Source organism: Camelus dromedarius, chromosome 10, assembly GCF_036321535.1.
Source record: "Camelus dromedarius isolate mCamDro1 chromosome 10, mCamDro1.pat, whole genome shotgun sequence".
Lineage (NCBI taxonomy): Eukaryota > Metazoa > Chordata > Mammalia > Artiodactyla > Camelidae > Camelus > Camelus dromedarius.
This window is the reverse complement of record NC_087445.1, coordinates 29,866,571-29,887,617: the sequence shown is the minus strand read 5'-3', so window position 1 is coordinate 29,887,617 and position 21,047 is coordinate 29,866,571. Positions and strand designations below refer to the sequence as shown.

General features: G+C 37.4%; 1 protein-coding gene across 4 annotated transcripts in view; it reads left to right on the top strand.

Annotated features, from left to right (window-relative positions):
* KDM4C (lysine demethylase 4C) overlaps window positions 1–21,047 on the top strand; it is a 359,368-nt gene that overhangs the window by 247,170 nt on the left and 91,151 nt on the right. For 3 of the 4 annotated variants that reach the window (XM_064490230.1, XM_064490229.1, XM_064490228.1), the window contains exons 16-17: window positions 4,484–4,539; window positions 6,707–6,815. In XM_064490230.1, the coding sequence (XP_064346300.1) occupies window positions 4,484–4,539; window positions 6,707–6,815 (165 nt within the window). The remainder of the gene's footprint in view (window positions 1–4,483; window positions 4,540–6,706; window positions 6,816–21,047) is intronic. The other variant, XR_010382646.1, reaches the window with a different exon arrangement.

Here is a 21,047-nt window from a genome sequence, read left to right as displayed (position 1 = left end):
TGTAATTCTTTGAAGGATGAAGTAGAGATGAATTTAATGATCTCGTATCAATGAGAAGTTTTATTATTAGCTAGATTAATGAAACAAATGGGAATACAGATTGGTATTTAATATATGCTGCTTGGTAACACCATTTTTTATGATAAGAGTTCTTTTGAGGGAATTACTTTAAAAAATGAATTCTTAGTTTTTTATAGAAATGAGGACTTGGTTATGCCCTTTGTCGTTATCTTCTTCACAGAATGGTTAGGTGCACACAGGTTTTCTCCCTTTCTCGGTAGTGAGCTTTCCAGGGCAGGCAGTTTCCTGTTTATTTTGGCACTCTGCTTTGATATTTTATGCCTTGTTTTGTATGACGGGTCACAAGATGCTAGAGAAAAACAGCATGGACATGTGGCCAGGAAGGCCTGAGCTTGAACCCAGGTGATCCTTTTGCTGGTTGATTAGCTGGAAAACTACAGCCTAATTTAATCCAGTTCACTGCTTATTTGTAAATAACATTGTTATTGGAATATAGGCATACCCATTCATGTACTGTCCTACCACAGCAGAATTGATTAGTTGCCACAACTCTATACTGGAAAGCCTAAATTAGTAGCTATCTGGCCTTTGACAGAACAAGTCTGATGACCCCTGGATTGGTTGATTTTAGGCAAGGTACTTAATCTCTTGAATCTTAGTTTCCTCTTGTATGAAATGTGGTAGTAATTACCTAATAAGTTCATGTTAAGGAAGGGAGGTAAAGTTCATGATGTTCCTGGCATGGTATATGGAATGAATTAGGCTTCTGATATAATCTCTATCCTTTTAAGAGGAAAATTTTCATTATTGATTCGTCAGTTAAATGAATCAATGTTCTGAAGGACACTCTGTCACTTCATACTTCCACATTCAGTTCTTTGACTGAGTTTGAAGATGAGCTATACATAGTATAATTAGTATATTTGGCAGGTGACGACCTTTCCATATATCAAGCATTGTACAGATTGTTAAGAAAACTCAGGTTGCTTTTCAGGTAGGGGTTAAACTCTTGAATTTTAGAATGATCAACTTTGTTTTCTAACAGTAAAGTACTATTTAAATAAAGGAAAATTAAAATTGTCCCATCTGACATTGTCTTCTGAGCTATGAACATAAGCATTTAGTTAAAATTAATTTACAAATGAGTAAATTGACAGGTTGACATCTTTGTGCTTCTACCAGACCAGTTAGCTTTTCCCATATTGAGGGGACGGTGATCAAAAAAAAAAGAAAAAAAGAAAAAGATGCAACTGGACATGACTTTTTACTTTCCTAGATATTTTTCAGAATTGAGTGAATCAAACAGAAACCATGATATCATATAATATCATGTAAATCATACAAATAACTTTACTTGGCCATGGATATTTTTGTCCTTTACTAAGAAGTACAATTTCTCATTCAGGTAAATCATAGCAAAAATAACCCTATGTCAAATCACTGTGTCTTAACTCCACGTTAAGTCACTAGAGCCTAAAGCTTTCTTTCCTTAGTGCCCCAGTATGTGAAGTAGTCTTTGCAATTTTGTGGTGCTTTGGTGATTTTTTTAAGATTTTCACTCTGCCCTATTTTGCCATACTTTCTCATTTATTTAACAAATTCATATAGAGAGTGTACTCTCTACTGGGCATAGTAATAGACAAAGAGTCACCTAACTTATATTCTCACAGCACTCATTGAGCTAACAGTTTAGTGAGCACAGCAGAAAGAACTCCACAACTGGCTAACAAGAGAAAGGAGAGGGAAGCAACTGGGTCAGGGAGTTATGAGAGCCCTCTTTGAGGGATTAACATTTAGCTTGAGATGTCAAGGATGTGTTCAGTTTAATAAAGAATGGAGCCGTATGTGTCTGGTATGTTGGGGGAAGAAGGGATCTATGAGAGACCATAGGGTGTCTGAGCATTGAGAGTAGAACAGAGTGAGGGTGGACAATGTTGAGAACCCATGATCCTGGCCCTTCTAGGCCACATTAGGCATCCAGAAGCATTCACACCCACTCTGGTGGGTTCCACATTGACTGTGGGGTGGCTGTTGCAGTCGTCTGGGTTGATGAAGGGTGCTGGGGATGTCAACTAAGGTGACAGCAGTGATGATGGAGAGAAGAGGGCAGATTTGGAGGTGGGATTGACAGAATTCAATTGGTTGGATTTGGGATGAGAAGAAAATTGTCTTCTAGCATGAGCTTGAGTTGCTGGTTGATGCATCTGGGAAACTGAAGGAGTACAGGCTTGGGAAGAAGACATAGTTTTGCACGTGTGTTTGAGATGCCTGAGGAGCTGTCAGTCAGACATCTCAGGTGATAAATGTTTGAGTCCCTGGCCTTTTGGGAATCAGGGTAGTAGATCAGATGCCCAGCAAACAGATGTGGAGAGAGAAGTGAATAGAACCTACTAGAGAAATTACAGGGTTTCAGGAGCGTGAAAGAGATGCCTATTAAAGGAAGCTGAGGATCAACTCGAGACAGAGAACTGTGAGCAGAGTGTTGGTTCATAGAAACCACAGGGAGAAACTGTTTCAGGCACAGGCAATAACTGCTGCTAAGAGGTCAGGCGAACCAAGGACTTAGAATTTAGATTTTGTGACATAGAGGTGGCTGGTGACCCTGGAAAGAACAAGTTTCATACTGTGGTAGGTGGGAGTCTTCTCAACTCCACTGAACATCTTGAGTCTTCAGATTCCACTTCAGAGGTTGCTTTTCTCCTATTGTGGTCATGCTCCGCAGCATGTGTACCTGTTCGTGATCCTCATCAGTGCTTGGAAGCAGCCTCCATGCTGATTTGCTGTATTTAACTCTGCTAACTTGTCCCTTTAGGCTTCTCACTACTGGCTTCATTAATCAGACAGCTAATTCTCTCAGTGTCTGCGCTCCTCAGAGTCCACAAGTCTCCTTCTCTTCATTTCTACTTCAATAGTAGCATCTTTTTCTATTCAGTGAGAACATTTGACCTTGTGTTTTGTTTTCATTTTCATCCTCTCTTTCTCTGTAGAATGTGTGTTAAATTACTGGAAAAATACTTACAGTCAGTAACTTTTTATAAAATAGTTATGGAATAACTTGGATATTATTGAATAATTTGAATTATTGGATTTCTCATTTTCAGTATCTGTACTGTGAAATCTCCTTTCATTGTGCTTCATCAAAACCTGTTATTTCAAAGGCCTCTGGAATATGGCTTTGCTATAGAGAGTATTCTCCATCAGGTTATCTCCTTGAAGTGGGTTTATAAGGGATTCACATGGACATACACGGGGCAGCCTTTGCTATTCTGACCCTTTAATAATCACCTAGGAAGTTTCAGATAGATATGCAGAGACTTTCCAGACATGTAAAACCGTTGATTTTTTTCTGTTGTTTTGTCTTCTCTTCTGCCTATTAAGAGTCTACAAATATGTTGATTCTCCTCACTTGTTTTGGTGTTCTCAGAAAAATAACAGCTATGGAGTTTGACACCTCATTATTAATAGTACAGAAGTTAGAGGGATTCCCTGTAAAGCTGGACAAAACTGTCAAAATCACTTAAGGGAGATCATCTTGGAGAACAGATAAAGAAATTTTATGTATAAAACTTGGAGGAAAAAAACACTATATAACATGTAACTATTGAAAAAAAATCTGTTAGTTCAATAAATTAGGAGAACATGTGAGGCTGAAAATAAAAAAAGTTACTTAGGTATTTAATTAAAAATTCTAAGTCAACAAAAGGCAATGCATTACTTTCTGGCCCTGTTTTCTCATGGACTTTTTAAATTATAGTGAGAAGTGATGAATAAATGCTTGTAGTAATCTATGTTTGTAGTAAAGGGAATCGTCTTGGAGTGAAAAAGTCTGTGCCAACCTAAGACACATAAAATGCCCCAAATATAAACTTAATGGGGTGAAGAGAAAGGAAAAGATTTTATTGCACTATTTTCTGGGGCTGGAAAGCCTGGGTTTATCAGAACACTTTTCCCAACACTACTTGCCCACATGAAGGACCCAAATGAAAGTTTTGTGAAGAGTGTCTTTTAAAAAGAGCTTGTCACTTATCTGTATATTGGAACGAAGCCTGCCAATACTCCATTTTTTAACCATCCTGTATGCATGCTGGAACATGCATCACACATGCGGCGCCCAGTTGTTTGTGTATTTCTCTGTTCTGGAACTCTGGTACATACCTCTCCAGCTACTGATCTCTGTGTGTCACAGCATTCCCCCAAGGATGGCAACTGAACATGGTCCCAGGATAATGACCATCCCTCTAGGAGATACACACACCGAGAACATTTTTGGGTGTCCCCTCACCTTCCCGCCTCTCTTTTTCCTTTCCCCTCTTGAATTGCTTAGAGATGGGCCTTCATGAAGTTCTGGATGGTTTTAATTTTAAAATTAAAAAAAAAAATTAGAATTTTGGGGGTATCTAGAGAAACAGTAATGGCTTTTATTATATGGATCTAATAATTGCATGGTATTTTTGTGCCCTAGGAGTGCTGTCTCTGCAATTTGAGAGGGGGTGCTCTTAAGGAAACTAAGAACAATAAGTAAGTAATGCATCATTTCTGTTGGGTTTCATTGTTCCCTTCTCTCTAGAATGTTGAACCTCTGGGTGATGGTTTGATTTGTCTTTCATTACTGTACACATTGTTCCAAAGCTTTTGTTGCTCAGATTTGAGTCTGGGACTCTGTGTTTCTCTAGAGACCATTACTGACAGCACGTTCACCTCTGCTGAACAAACGTGTTCCAAGTCTGGACTTCTGTTGTGTGTTTTTGACACAGAGGAGTAACCTCTCTTCTACTGACAGAATTTGAAGAAAGCCCATGTCCTCTAGGTGCCACTGGAATCCTAGTGTTTAATATGATGAGTCCTATTGTTGCAATAAAAACAGAATGTGCCTGAAAACAGTAAAAGCTGTTATCTTCAGATAAATAAGATTGATTTTAATCATAATATTAAAACAAAACCATGTACTTTTAACACCAGCAAATTAATAAGAAAGCATGTTTATTAAAATAGAAACACAGGAAGAGAAGATTGATTTTATGATATAAAAGGGACAGTTGGAGAATATGAAGAGAGGTATAAGTGAACAGAAAAGTATTCTTGTTTCTATGGTAGTTGTTGAAATACACTTTTGTGTGAATTTTATTTTTATGACCCGAGTTTAATATTTTAAATGGGGCCAAAGCAAATTATAGATTCCTATGGAAATAGAAACATGTAGAAATGGTTTATGCAGAGGTTGTATTCTGGCACTTGGGAGCCAGATCTGGTGTTTATTTGAGTGACACACATTTTATGTCAATTCAGATTTTAAAAGTTGAGAGATCCTGTATAAAATCCAGATTTTCATCTTGATATATGATGATGCATCTCTATGACAATAAGAAGTTGGGATCAGAACCTGGCCTACATGGGGCGGCGCCCCCCGGGTTACTGTGATTTACCAGTGTATGTGTATTTGCTTGCCTCCTGCCTGGCCCCCGGGCACTGGATGTGGGGCCTGCGGTGTCATGTCACAATGGAGCTGACATACTGATGCGCATGTGCACGTTTTTCATCGCTTATAAGAAAGAGCAAAGGCATTTGTCCCTCCTGCGTTGATAAAGTTTAGTCTAAGAAACTATATTTGCTTAATTTTGGATTTTCTTTCCCAGTCTTAATTATTGTGATTGGCACTGTGCTAAAAAGTGTTCACTAGTTTGAGGATGTTAAACAGGTCATGCAGACTATGGGCCGATTTAGGCAGTTCCTATAAAGGCAGAGGTGATAAGAACTTCCCTTCCTCCCCTTAGGCTAGGCCAGAAAGAAGTAGTGGTTGCTATAGAACTATAGAATTTGGGTATGAAGGAATGTATTTGGATGTGAAGGAATGCCCTCATGGGGTTAACCCTTGCCCTCTTTCCTGTGGTCCTTAAAGGCAGGATGGAGTCTTGTGCTATTTGGGTGAAACAATATGCTTTGACTTAAAAATAGGTTGATGAATTTGATAATTCTTTCAAAATCTCTTTAAACCTCAAGAGTCTTTATACTTATTTGAGGCATAACATTTATGAGACGCATATAGTTTCAATGAGGATGTTGTCATTTTCCTGGAGTAATTCAGAATTTGGAAGGAGATATACTAGGTTTTAAGTAGGAAACAAGGGAACAAGCTAAATTTCATTTCTCCTTATCTCTGGGTTCCTTTGATTATAGTAGGGTTGCAAGGAGAAACTAATTAAAGGCTTAATCAGTATTAATTCTTTTGGAAAACTTTTTCTGTTTGTTCTCTTTTGCTTCATGACTTTTGTATTACGTAAAAAGATTATGTGGTATACCCAGTTTATACTTTTTATTAATTAAACTAATCCTTTGCCACATAATAATTAGCTTAAGTATGTTAAATACCTCTGTATTTCAGTATCGAATGAAATAGCAGACCTACACTTCAGTATTTTGCAGACCATGTAGACCTATGTACCTGTAATGATAGGATTCTTTGATCTTTACTTAGTTCATGTCACAGTGGTGCAGGTGTGGTGCTCAATCTATCCAGGTATCTTCCAGTAGGTTTGAAATTTACAGAATCTGTGATGGGTTTAGGCTTTGGGCTTTCTTTCTCATCTGTGTGTTTCCCGTCCATGAGAATTGCCATATCGCCTGGTGGAACTATGGGATAAGTAAGTCTAGGGAACGTTTGTTTATGTTTGTGTCTCCTTTCCTGTAGGTGGGCCCATGTCATGTGCGCCGTTGCTGTCCCAGAAGTCCGATTCACTAATGTCCCAGAAAGGACGCAGATAGATGTAGGCAGAATACCTTTACAGAGGTTAAAATTGGTGAGTGGCAAAGCTTCTTTTTTTCTCATAAATTAGTGTTAATTTCAAGTTCTGAATATTTCTATTTATGCACACATTCCCAAGGGTAATTTTTCATTTTGCTTCATTTTTATTATTCTACCTTTTTACCCCTCTTCAGCCTAAATTTACTTATCTGTATGTATTCTTTTTCTGTTATATTGTAAGCATGCATGTAACCTTCTTCAACTTCTGTTTGCAATGAGGGAAAGAAGTACTGCATTTCCTGGATTAATGTGAATTTTCAAACTATAAGCTATCCGGTGAAGTTTGTTAGTAATGGACTTGAGCTATCCGATTAGCTCTGTTTGAGTTGCCTCGTTTTCCTCTCTCTTGCCTCTCTTTGGTTGGTCTTGACCTAGCAAAGTGCATGTAACCTGATTTCATCATCTCTTCACCAAGAAGAGACTTGCAGAGAAATGCAAAAACTTTTATTATTCCCAAAGGATTTTCTCACTTACGGATAGATACAAGTCATTTAAATTTGCCAGGCTCTCTGACTGGTTATCTTCTGACCTGTTTAGAAACTTTCATAAAAATCTTCCCACTGCTTCTCTTCATTAAGAGTATTTTTTTTTTTTGTTGAAAAGATAGGCCTTTAAGTCCTCAACATTGAAGTAACCTTGGCATCCTGTTAAATTATGATCCAACAAATCATTAGTTTAGGCCCTTAATGTTTCATATTTAATGAGAATTTTCCCTAAAGTTAAATTGAATGACCTTAAAATAATACTGGAGCGTGTCTCACACACGGACTTACTACCCTAGAATTTCTTCAGTCCTTGTCATTTCTAATTCAGGGTCTTTCCCTGTTACAGGCAATGAGCTATGACTCTGTACCCGGCTGTTAATGTGCTTTGGTACTAGTAGTCTCTCCCCTACCCGGTGCTTTGTCTCTGGACTTCTGTCTCAGGAACTTAGAATCTAGTCTGCTGTCTTTCAGTGAACACTGTTGTTTTCCAGTATAGCTCTGTCAAGAATTTCACATTGCAAGAAACCACGTGGCACTTTGTGGGTCTGACAATCACTGTTGGCAGATATGAGTGGTGGGACCAAGGATGCTCAGGATGTGGTAATAGAAGTTTTGTGAATGCGATGGAAATGAATGGGTCAATTAAGTGGCCCTTTAAAGCCCACAGTGACTATCAGAAGAGTAAGTTTCTTCCAGTCATGGACTTCATAGGAAAGTTTGGAATCTTGTATCTTGGTCACCAATTTAAAAAAAAAAAAAAACCACCAATAAGAAACAAACAAAACATATTTGCCAGAATTAGAACTATAAGGCAGGGTATAAAGAAAAATGGTGAGTTTACTACATGGTAAAGAATTTAATGTTTAGCACGATACATGTTAACACACATTTTATATTTTAATTTTTTTCTGATTCACAAGTAATACATGTTTACAAAAATTCAGACACTACACTTAACAGTCACCTTTGTTTTTCTCTCTTGAATGGTTTGGTGCCCGGCGTTACTCGTTTAGTGTCCCTTGGAAGGAGTGGTCCCTGCTCTGATACTGCCCTTTAAGGGTCTGGGTGCTGGCTCCGCTGGACTGTGATGCTTCCTTCATGATTTATGTTCCCCGCATCAGCCCCAGAGGGGTGTGAAGAGAACAGTAGGGAGGGATAGCATGGGTCGTTTCGGAGCCATTCAGGAAGTTGTATCCAGAATCTGGAATCTCATGATTGCATCCAAAAGTGGCAACGCTTACTGTTTCCTTCCCACCTTGATTGTGTGTATCCCATAGTCCTTGTAGGATGTTTTCGATCCTTAAACAGCTGGTATTTTTAAAAGAATATGTCTTGATTGAAGTTAAGATCACTGAAAGTCTATTTCAGATGGCAATGGAGAGGTCTTTATTGACATATGAATGTCCATGACACATATTTGAGTGAAAATAGCAGGCTCTAGGTCAGATTTTTTTTGTTTTTAATTTGATTTTATATGCATGGAGTTTTTTTGGAATGATATTTAAAAAAATGCTCACAGTGGTTATCTTAAATGGGAAAAGTACAAGGAGAAATTTTATTTTGGGAGAAAAATAATCACTAAAAAATGCTGTAATAGTTTAGGGGCAATGGCCAGAAGTGTGGATGACTTTTTCACCAGAAATCCTCAAGGGGACACCATCACTGTTGTGAGTCACCTGAGCGCAGCATCCGTGCCCCAGCGTCTTGCTCAGTGTCTCTTGGTGATTGGACTCAGACAGGTTGCCTTGGAATAATAGAACTTACAAACGATCACTTGTGTGTGTGGTAGGTGGAATGCACCTTTCCAGGAAATAGGATGCTCTGCCCTGAGCATACAGTCAAGTGGTACATTCTCCTGACATCAGCATTCTTTTGGAGTTTAATTAATCTAGTAAGTGCATGGCTAGCTAGAAGTCAGAGCAGTAGTTTTGTGTGATATTTCATTCAGGCCAACCCAAGTCTAGGCAAATTATTTTACTGTGTCTATTTAGTGAACATTTGTGTGTCTACTAGTGTCAGTTTCAGTCTCTTTTCTGGAGCTGTAGCCAATCCTTTTGTGGATCTGGACTGTTCACCCACCTTCTTATTCACACAGATGGGGGATATAAGAATTAGCTGTCAGTGTCAATTTATTTCACCAAACAACTATTACTTTACCTTGCCAAATATTTAGTCTAGTTTTTGAGTAAGACATCACTCCTGCCTTACAGCATCTTATCGTCTAGACTGGGCTTAAGTTAACTGTTTGTTGTGAGTGACTATGATGCACATCATAGATTACAGCATCCCTGACCAAATAGGCAATGCCAAAAGGTACAAACTTTAGTTATAAGATAAATATGTCCTGGGGGTGTAATGTACAACACCATGACCATAGCTAAGACTGTTGTGTGATTTGTAGGAAAGTTCCTACGAGTAAATACTCTGAGTTCTTATCACAAGGATAATTTTTTTTTATTTTTGTTGTATCTATGTGAGAAGATGGATGTTAGCTGAACCTATTGTGGTAACATTTTCTAATGTATGTAAATGAAACCATCATGCTGTATGTCTTAAACTTATATAGTGATGCATAGAATAAATAATTTCTTAATAAAACAGGAAAAAAAATTAGTAATGTTAGATATCCCCTGGGAGGCAAAATCACCCCCATTTGAGAACCTGCTGGTCTACAGGGAAGACATAACACATAAAGAGAAAATTTCCATTTCTGTCATTTTTAGAAATAAAATATCTTGCTTGAAAGAAGTAAGTTGGAGACTGAGAGAATGGAAATTATTAATTGCTTTTAAAAATAATCCTAGAGAATTGTTTTTAGAAAATAGTTGAGCATCACAGGGGACATGTGACTAAGCCACAGAGCCTAGCACTACTTCGGAGAGCCTCTGAACACCCATGCAGCACTTGCCCTGTTGACTGAGCATTCTGATCTTGGAACCTGTGGTCAGTTGGAGGTTGAAAACTGGAGTGACCTGGTGGAGTAGGACAAGCATGCTCATCCCTGAAGCAGCAGCGAGGGAACTCTGAGCCTCTCTCCAGTGCCCACTAGGTGGTGCTGTTGTACCAGTTTCTCACCTAGTTGCCCTTAAATCACCTCTCTTTACCAAGTGCCTAATCGGAGCCCTGCCAGCACTTGTAGAGGGTGTTTGTGTGTGTGAGAGAGAGATGTGATGCATTCTGGGGTGCTTTAGCCCAAGGGATGACAGCAGGGAAGAGAAAGTGCTGCTTGCTGTGCATTCAAAGTGCTGAATTCCCAAGGGCAACTTTTTTTAGTTCAGTTTTTCATTTAGCCATATAAAAAGAGCTGCTTTCCCTTGGGGCAAGTTAGTGTCTTTCTGCATAAGTAATGAGCAACACTAGTAACAGCTAGTAACTGCAGAGGCTTAAAGAACAGCTTATGGCAAACATGAGTTTAAAATGTCTTCTAAAGTATGAAAGCTGTGTATAAAAATGGTTATTATTATTAGCAGTCTTTCTAGAATATGGCATACTGGAGTTTACACAGAGGTATTTGAATATTTTGACAATATTGCTGTTAGTCTTTTATTTATTCATAGGTTCAGCTTGCAGCTTTTGAAATACTTCTCTGTACAATATTTTGTGTAGGAAAATTTTTGTAGAGGATGTAAGAAAGGATTTGTTTATTTAGCAGATTTTTCCTCTTATAATGACCACTGAAAAAAAGAGACAGCAAATGGAAAACAAGTCTTTCAGTGCTCTTCAGTGGATTATGTTGATCCTAAAATAGTGTGTGCTTTGTGAATACACCTTTATCTCATCCAGCCACCTTGTTTGCTAATATCACAGGTGTAGTTTCTACTCATCAGATGATTAAATGGACAACAGTGATGGCACTAGAGTCATTTTCAAGACATTGTGTTTTATTTAATTTATTTGATTAACAATTTTAAATACTTTAATAAAATTTATTATTATTTTTAAACTAACTACTGCAAAAATATATTTGGCTATAGTGGTATTTATCCAATTAGTTTTTTTTTTCTTTCTCTAACAATGTTTAGCTTTTGTACCGAGTAATTATCTCAGAGGTTAATAAAGTAATTGCTGCCCCATCTCAAAAATGCTACAGGCTGCTATCTAAAAGGACCAGGTTATTAAGCAGAACTGCCCTTTTCCAGGAAAGAAATGGCTGAAAGTTACCTGAATGAGCTGTATGTCCAAAGTCATATTCGAAAGGGAGAACCATTTTCTGTCAGCTCAAGCATTCTCTGATTATTAATGCAGATTCTAGATTACCTAATATTTTTCTTATCTACTCATTTAGAATGAATTCCTTTGCCTCTGAATGACTTTTCAGTTTGGGAAAAGCTATCCTTGTGGCAAGTCCTGTCATTCCCAGCCCCTTTTCCATGTCCACCGGTGCCCTCTCAGCTCATCCAGAGAACATCTGGGCTTTGGCAGTTGGTAGGAAAAAGAATGAGGAGGATTCTGGGGACATTTCCCACTCCATCACTTTAATGGTGTGCTCAGGGATAGCCAGTCTAGGGGTTTATATGAAGTCACAGATGATTGGTGTGCTTGAGGACAAAAAGAAAAAAAATCGCCTCCACATGGTTTAGATATGGAATTTACTCAATTCTTTCTTTTTCTTATTTCCTTCTATCTTGTTTTCTCTACTAATATGATTGGTTGGCCATGGTCATAATTAAATCTCTGGAAGAGAAGCAAAATTGTGCAAAAATGGTAAAGCCAAAAAAAGGAAGTAGAGAGATATAAAACATGTATGAAGATAGAATGTCTTTCTAAAACAATTTTGCAATAGAAAAAAATACGATAAAAATTATCAGGAAGAAGAATTAAGGACAGGAATTTGGAGAGGACAGTGTTTTTATGATGTGGTCACACGGAAGACAGCAGTATCATCAGGAAGCAGATCACCAGTCTTCAGATTAGACTATAAAATTTAAGGGAAGAACATTTTGAAATGCCAGCAAAAGGAATAAAGCAACATGAAATGCTGGGATTTGTTATATACTTAACCATGAATGTCTATTACATGCATCTGTCACTTCTTGTAGATTAATTAAACATCTATGTAATTTATGTAAGTAAAACAACAAGGCAAGTTTGTGGATTGTAAGAAACTTGGAAAATTGCAGCAGACCAAAAATGCAACCATCAGGTTTAAACTTTCTTCCTTTTTGCAGAGGAAGTTCTCAGAAGTGCTGTAAGAATGTATAAATATTAAATTGTATGTATCAAAGCAAATGACATCTGTCTCGCTTGCTGTCATTGCCTAAAGAGCTTGGTGTTGTTTGTTGACCACACACCATCCTCACACTGGCATAGATGGTACCTCTGGTTTCTCTGTCTGCAGACATTCCCAGGATTTTACATACGAAACTTATTTCTGCAACCAGATAGAGGGAGAAATGACTTGTGGAATAGCCAAAGATGCCCCCAGGCATTCGATGACCTCCGATTTGTATTTGACAAGTGAACCAGGCACAGGCACAAGTGTTCTCGGAGTGAAGAACATTATTTTGAAAAGGAATTTACACTGCAATGATGACTGAGCTACAAGCCTTTCAGTATCTCGCTGAGGCCAACTATTCTGCTTAGAAGCCTCTATACACTTTAAAATTTGTACCTGAAGGCAAATAATAGTGAACTTGAAAACCAAAGATTATAGTTATGAAAGGTACATCAATTCTGAAAATAGAGTGGTTTCACTGTGGTATTCCAACTGAAAGGCTGAATCAAGGGGAAAAAAATACATTCAGACTTCCTATTTCTTAAAGCAAGGCACTTGTTCTCTTGCTAACTGGCTTATGTTATCAGATGTATTGAATACTAAAAATAGAATTTTTAGAGAGAGAAATGGGGTCTGCCTCTCGTGCCATAAGATCATTCTGAGTCCTATTTAGTTAATGGTACCGCAGTGTTAGAGAGCAGCTTCTCTTTCTTTTCTAGAGGAAATCGTGGTTGTATTTGACAGAGCCTCTGTTAATCCATTTCGAGAAATGCAAAGACATATTGATTATCTTTCATCACTTTAAAAGAAAAAAAAGTAGTGTTGTAAAGGCAATTAAAAAGAGCCATTATGTTCCACATTAACTCATGTACTGATTTATTCACGTCTTCAGTTATTTTTAAAGACAAAGAGGAATTCTAAGAAAGTAATAAACATTGACAGTGATGAACAAGTTTATTGTTTAAATGCATTTGAGGAAAAAATTTGCTTGTAATAGTGAACTACTGAAGGAGGAATAAGCGATATTACAAATGACATAATTGTGGTGTGGTGTGTGGAATCCTATTGTTTAATATGCCCAGTATAAAATTTATAGTATCATTAAGAACATTCTTCTGGATTTCAACATATGATGTCCCCAACTTTGTAAGATTTTTAAATAAGCATAGTGGTAAAAAAAAAAAAAAGAACATTAGTAGCTGTATAGTACTTAACTGTCAGAATGATTTGCTACAGGGACTAGATCCTATTGCAGGCTGTCAAATTTGTATATTGCTGTAATACCAAACCATAAAATCTTTTGAGTAAAATGGAAAATGTCAGATGGGCATGACTACAAATAATATACTTACTGAAGGCTGTAGATGTCTATAGGATAAAATGTGTAAATGCATGAAATGTTATCTTGTTACTATGGATTTTTCTTTATTTGCTGAAAGAACTATGAGGCAAAAGGAAATTGATTGGAGCCTTTAGATTTTTTAGTTTTGAGCTCATCTTTCGTGAGGACTAATTTTAAAACCATTTTTAAATAGATAAGTAGGACTTCAGATAGTTTATGGTTAAAGAGTATTATGAGAGCATAACCATGTTTTTTAGCTGGTGTTGCTGAATGGTCCATTTTTTCCTGGTCTTGTCTGCGTGAGTAGTGATTACTGACGGATTTTTAATTGAGTGAGTGAGCTGAGGTCGAGGGTCCAGAGATGGGATCACCCCTTTCACGCCAACTTTGACTGGGTCAGTACCAACAAAAACGCTTGCCAAACTGAAGCAGCTGCTAGATGGCTCTAAACAATCTGTGGGGTTTAGCTTGGTCGACAGTGATTGACAGCAGAGAGGTTCTAGTTTTTCAAAAGGTACAGTCATTGTTGTAAAACAGTTGGTTCATTATTATTTGTTTTTCTTATATTTTAGACCCTCAGAAGAGTCTTTTACAACTCAACAAAAAACATTATAAAATGCTTTATGTATAAAGTGAGAATCTTTTCGTACTTGTAATCAATTTAATGTAAGTTAGCATGGTGTGTTTTAGGCATTTTCCCACAATTTTAGTGATGTCATTTTGTAACAGGCGCTCAGAGATACAGGTAACTGCTCGGTTTAGATTTATTCATTTAAACATCAAAGGTTCTGTGCATTCATCTGTATTGCCCTTTGGCTCATGCTGTTCTGAGCCTCTGTTACAGAGAGACTGAGTGCGCAGGCCCCAGATTAAGACTGAGTCCTGCGTCCTCCAGTTCGGCAACCTTTGCTGTGCAGCTTAGCTTCTCTGAACCACGTCTGTGAACCGGGGTACCTGTGGGGATGACATGAGGAAGTGAAGGGCCTGGCATGTAGTTGCCTTCAGAGTTAGTCATTGCTCATGGCTAACGTTTGCAGAATGGTTGCTGCATAAATCTCTGCAGACTGCCTTCTGGCCAATCGGGAGCAGAGCAGATAGACATTTACATATTCATAGGTTCCTGGTGCTTCCTCATTTGTTTATTCATCCTTTTGTTGAATAAATACTTATTTAGAACTTGCCATGTGGTTAGGTGATAGATGTACTTATTTCTGCTTTTATAGATATTACAGAATGATGGCAGTCACTGAAAATTAGGCAATTACAAAGCAGTATGAGAAGATCTATTGTGGTAAAAATCCAGAACCCAGTGAAGGACCTTACTCGATTTGGGGGAGGAGGGTTGGCGGTAGAGGGCTGTAGAAAAGCCTCCTGGAAGAAACAGTGCCTAACAGTGTCTCACCTGAGACCTGAGGGATGAGAAGAGTTTGCTGGAGGTCGGGTCAGCAGAAGGGTCAGGATGCTCAGTACCCTGGAAGTGGGAGAGAACGGTTAGGTCTAGGAAGTGAGATTTCAGCAGAGCTGGAGCACGAGGTATGAGGAGGAAGAAGTGCGTCTTGAGAAGAGGAAGCCTCTGATTTAGAACCGTGCTGTCGGGTCCAGTAGCCACCGGCCACCTATGGCTATTGAGCATTTGGAATGTGGTTGGTGTTATTGAAGAACTGAACTTTAAATTTTATTTAATTTCAATAAATTTTCAAAATAGAGCAGCATAAACACATAAAATACAACTATAGTTTTGGTAGGTTCACATTTTATGTTTCAGACACCCTTGAAAATTTAGTGTCCAAATTGGGATGTGCTGTAAGTATAAATACACAGTAGATTTTAAAAACTTAGTATAAAAAAAAGAATGTAAAATATCTCAATAATTTTATATTGGTTACGTGTCAAAATGTAGTATTTTGGGTTTGTTAAGATGTATTATTAACATTAATTTCACCTGTTTTTTATTGTGGTTATATATATTTAACATAGACTTAACCCTTTAATCATTTTAGGTGCTCAGTTTAGTGGTGTACAGTGGCATTAAGTTGTTATGCAATCCTTATGCTCCTCTGTCTCCAGAACTTTTTCATCTTTCCAAATGGAAGCTCTGTGCTCATTCAGCAGTAACTCCCCATTCTCCCCTTGTTCATCTGCTTTTTGATGTGGCTTCTAAAAAATCAAAAATTGCTTATGTGTCTTGCATTTTACTTGTACTGGACAATGCTGTCTGAGAGGATTTTGTACTTTGCCCTGAACACACTGAAGAACCTTGAATGCCCATTAAGAAGTGGAAGAATGTGGTCAGATTTGTGTTTCAGAAGGGTATTCTGCTTCCGGTGAGGAGAGTGTATTGAAGAAAGCAGGACTGGAGGCAGGGAGTCATGTGGAAGATGATTTTGGCATGAACCCTGCAATGGAGATAAGTGCGCTGGTCAGAGGCAGGGTTGGCTTGGACTAGGTGTGGAGGAAGCTGGGGTTCTGGCATAAGCAGCTGGGAGGGCAGTCATGCCAAGTACAGGGCTCATCGGCACTGGAAGGGCAAGGGATTGAGGGGGAGGTACTTTTTGGGCAAACTTTATTTGAGGTCTTGTTGTCCAGGAGAGAGATGTGCCAGAATCCTACTTCTTGGGGGTCTGTAGCTGTTTACCCGCTTGCTCCTAGGTTTTAGGGCTGGAGGCATGTGATGTTCAGTGACTGTTACTGGTCAGTAATACAGGGACAACTGCGTTTTGTATGAATGTGAATTAGGTTCCTGGTAATATTGTGTCTTCCTCTCTACTCTTTCTGAAGTGTACTAGTCAGGTGGGACAGTGTCAGCCTTGGGAGTTTCATTTATGTTTTCTCTCAGAGCAAAAGAAATAAAAAACATTGAAAATGAAAACAGAAATTATAGAAATGAAATAGTTTGATTTGCAAAATGATGAGCAAGAAGGAAAGTCCAGGGTTCTCATGAAAGAGAAATGTGTCCTACAACGAGTGAAAACAGCCTACACAGGGGTGTTGTTGCCAAGGCGAATGGCCACACGTGAAAGGGGATTTGCAGTAAGAATCACGAGGGTTTGCACAGACTCATGAGGAGGTAGTTATTTTAAAATGGCTTTTAGTTTTAATTTCAGTTTAATTAAATTAATTATTTCAAAAAGACTTAAAAAATTGAAGTATAGTCGGCTTGCAACTTTGTGTTAATTTCTGCTGTACAGCATAGTGGTTCAGTTATATATATGTGTGTGTGTGTATGTATTCCTTTTCATATTCATTTTCATTATAGGCTATTATAAGATATTGAATGTAGTTCACTGTGCTATACAGTAGGACCTGATTGTTTATCTATTTTATGTATAGTAGTTAGTATCTGCAAATCCTGAACTCCTAATTTATCTCTCCACCCCCTTTTCCCCTGGTTTGTTTTCTATGTCTGTCTGTTTTGTAAGAGTTCATTTGTGTCGTTTTTTTTTTAGATTCCACATGTAAGTGGTATCATACAGTATTTTTCTTTCTTTCTCTTTTCTTTTTTCTTTCTTTTCTTTTCTTTCTCTTTCTGGCTTACTTCATTTAGTGTGATGATCTCCAGGTCCATCCATGTTGCTATAGCAGGTTAATTTTAGTTAAAAATTATCTTTTCACTTAGTTTTTGAGAGAAAACTGCTCTTAAGATAAATTCTTAAATTGTGTGTTTTTTCTTTTCAGAATATAAAACATATTCCATCTTTCTTCAGAAGCAAAATATTTTATACTTTAAATAAATGGAAAAATAGTTAAATTGACCACTTTTCATTATAAAATTAGTGCTTAAGGTTAATTAAAACTTCCAAGTTTTTTTTCTTAGAGCCATCTGTTGCTCATAATTGATTTTTTAAAAATTCATCAATTTTAAACACTTATTTCTTTGGACAAAGCAAAAAAAAATATTGTGAAATCTTTTCGCTAAATAACATTTATTTTTCAGTGAAAAGAATCATGACATCCTGGCAAAGGTATAATTTTAACAGACTAATGAGCTTTCTGACCAGAGCTGACTGAGCCTCGTCTGATTTTTACAATGATGAATTGACTGTGTCAAAATTTGCAATCTAGTCTGGTGAAATATTTTACTATGAAAGTTTAATTCTCATTTTTTATTTATGAAAGCACTGGTAGTGTCACAGCAGCTTATAATATGCTGGCCATTTGGTATGATTTATTTCAATGAGTGTCACTTGTTGATGTGTTTAGTGATTGTTGACCCATATTTAATTCTAAAAACTCTAAGTGGTGTGAAATGTAATAAGTCAGCCACTGTAGTTTTAAAAAACTAGAAAAAGCACGTCGTGATCCCCAGGTCTGCTCAGTGGTCTTTTCCTAGCTTCAGTGCTGTCACAGCTCTGTATTTGACAGCTGTTGATTTGAGGGCACTGAATGAGTAACAGCTTTCTTTACAATCGTGGGGATCTACTTAGGATAATTTCTACCACAAAACATATACTTGAAACTGTAATCAAGTCATCTTTCATTACATAATTTGCAGATTCCAGCGTGTCATTTAAAGGTTTTGAGGAAAATTGTGGGATAAAGAGCATTTCTTTCATTCATTTATCAATCTTTTATGCAGTAAATACTTAGGGAGCTGATCCTAGTGTTTGGTGCTTGGTGACAGCTGGCTGGCATCCCTGGGTCATCCCTCCCGTGAGGTTTACCTCCTGGAAGGATTTAGACATTGATCTTCCAAGGACATCATTAGTTCTTCTGGTAGTTTTGGAAGGCAGAAGGTAAGGACTGGATTAAAGCATTCTTCTAAGGCATTTCTTCACAAAGAGATGTATTAAGCATTTCTGTTGCCTAATATCAGGATATTTATCTAGTGTAGATAGTGTCTGACAGATACGCAAAAATATCAGAGGAGAACATTTTTTTTCAGATATTATGAAATTAGTTTGAAATCATTTTAGAAATAATAAAAAAATTTTTTAAAAAGTTAAGTAGTGGCAAGTTAACATAAAATTTCAAATTATTCATAGCTCACAACAAAGTGAATTATCTTATGAATAATGAAACATTCATAATAATAAACTGTTCTTCATGATACGTACTGTTTTAAATACCACAATATATTTTTTTAATGAATTGAGGTATTATGTTGTTGTTAGTTTTAAAGTACACAGTAAAAAGCATAAACTCAGTGTACTACAGAAATTTTCTTTAAAATATATCTAGGAAGAAGCCATCTAGAGGCAATTATCCTTTGATATTATCCCTTTTGTATGTTTTTCAAGACAATTCATAAATACTTTTCAAATAATAATGCAACATTACAGAAGATTTTAGTTGGCAGGGCAATGCAGAAGTAAGGGTAGGGGATCAGGGACCCAAATCTTTTTAGAAAGAACAAATAAATTTAAATACTTTTAACTCTTAGATACTATTTCTCCAAAAATCCTTTTTTATAATTAGAAAATGAAGAAGCCAGCAATGTGAAAAATCACTCTTTTTCCTGGCAGGCCCAGCAGCTAATATATGTGCATTTTCAGGCTTCTCATTTTGACAGGGGCAATCACCATTTAATTTCAAAATTCCATTTATCTTAGTGATAGCCTTAGAGCTATTGAGTCTCCCTTTGCTGTTCTTGACAGTATTACTGTTTCTGTGCCCTTTGCCACATGCTGATTTGGGGGGCCCTGCCCTGCAGCCACGGCACCTAACACACCGCATTGTACGTTCTGCATAGATAAGACATGACAGCCTTTTAACCTCAGCTTGCTGTGCGCGCAGAGGGTGACAGCCCACCTACACTGGGGAAGGCAAACAAGCAAGCCTGATGTGTTCATCTTAATCACATTCTATCTCTCCCAGAGACGTTCCGAGAAAATGACAGGCCGAGCTGAGAGTTCAGGTTATCAGCCTGAGACACACAAGGCGCAGGGCATCTCCATAGCAGATAAGGCCGAACCGTACTGTTGAACTTTGACTTGTTTATTTAATGCTCAAATTTTAATATATAAATCATATAAGGCTCTTGGTTCTTATTTTTAAATTTTATTTTCAGAGACCTGTAGTTTTAGTTATAAAAGCAACATGCTTGTTGTCAATTTTGTTTTTTAATACTGAAGTGTATAAAATACAAACTGAAATCATCTCTACCTTCATACCATTCCACAGAAGTCATCACGTTTAGCATAGGAAGTAATGATTCCTGACTTTTTTCTATGGAGAAAACTGCTTGGAAAGATATAGTGCTTTATTATATTGTGTTATAATTAAGAGAGTGTTTCAGTCGCATACTATATACGTATGATAATCAGACACATATACATAAGACTGTTTTATAAGAATATCAACCTCCTCTTAAGGGTAGTCAGGTTTTTCCTTTCCTTTGGTCTTCCTATCAACCTACCAACATTCATGATATTTCACACACCTTTTTTTATTTCACTGGCTCAGAAATTTTTCAGGCTGCATTTTTAAAGTTTCTTTTAAGTTTAAGTAGAACTTAATCACTTGAATTGCATAAAGGTAGGTCTGACTGGACCTCTGCTGTACCATTTGGTGCAAGTGTAAAAGCATTTGAATGTGATAAAAAAGCATCCGAGTGCTGGGGTCTAACAACCTGGGTTTGCATGTCAGCTCTGCCACCTCCCAGTTATTTGAGAATATGTCATCCTCCTTGGAAGTCTGTCCTTCATTTTCATGACAGCTGTTCTTGGTATTCCTTCTTTCTCTTTGGTCTCTTGGTCTCAGGTTTCTTTGCTGACTCCTCTTCCTCTGTCTCCTGAATGTTACGTTCCCCCAGTTTCTATCTGAAACTCTTTTCTCACTCTTTACATTTTCAGTAAGAGTTTGTAAAATTGGAATCACAATAATAGTACCTTCTATTGTTGTTGTGAGTGTCAAATAAGGTAGGGCATCTAGAGTACTTCACCCAGTACCTGGCCATGGTTAGTGCTCAATGTATGTTCCTTCTTACTGGTTTTTTGGTGTTGTTTCTGTTTTAAAAATCATACTTTCTTTTTTCTTCCCGTTTTATTGAGATATAATTGACACACAGTGCTGTATACTTTTGGGGGGGAGGTAATTAGATTTTCATTCTTTTTTTTTAAAGGAAGTACTGGGGATTGAATCCAGGACTTTATGCTTACTAGGTGAGCACTCTACCACTAAGCTATACTCTCCCCGCTCCTTCTTATTGTTTTTTTTATTATGAGTATATTACCTTAGTAATACCAT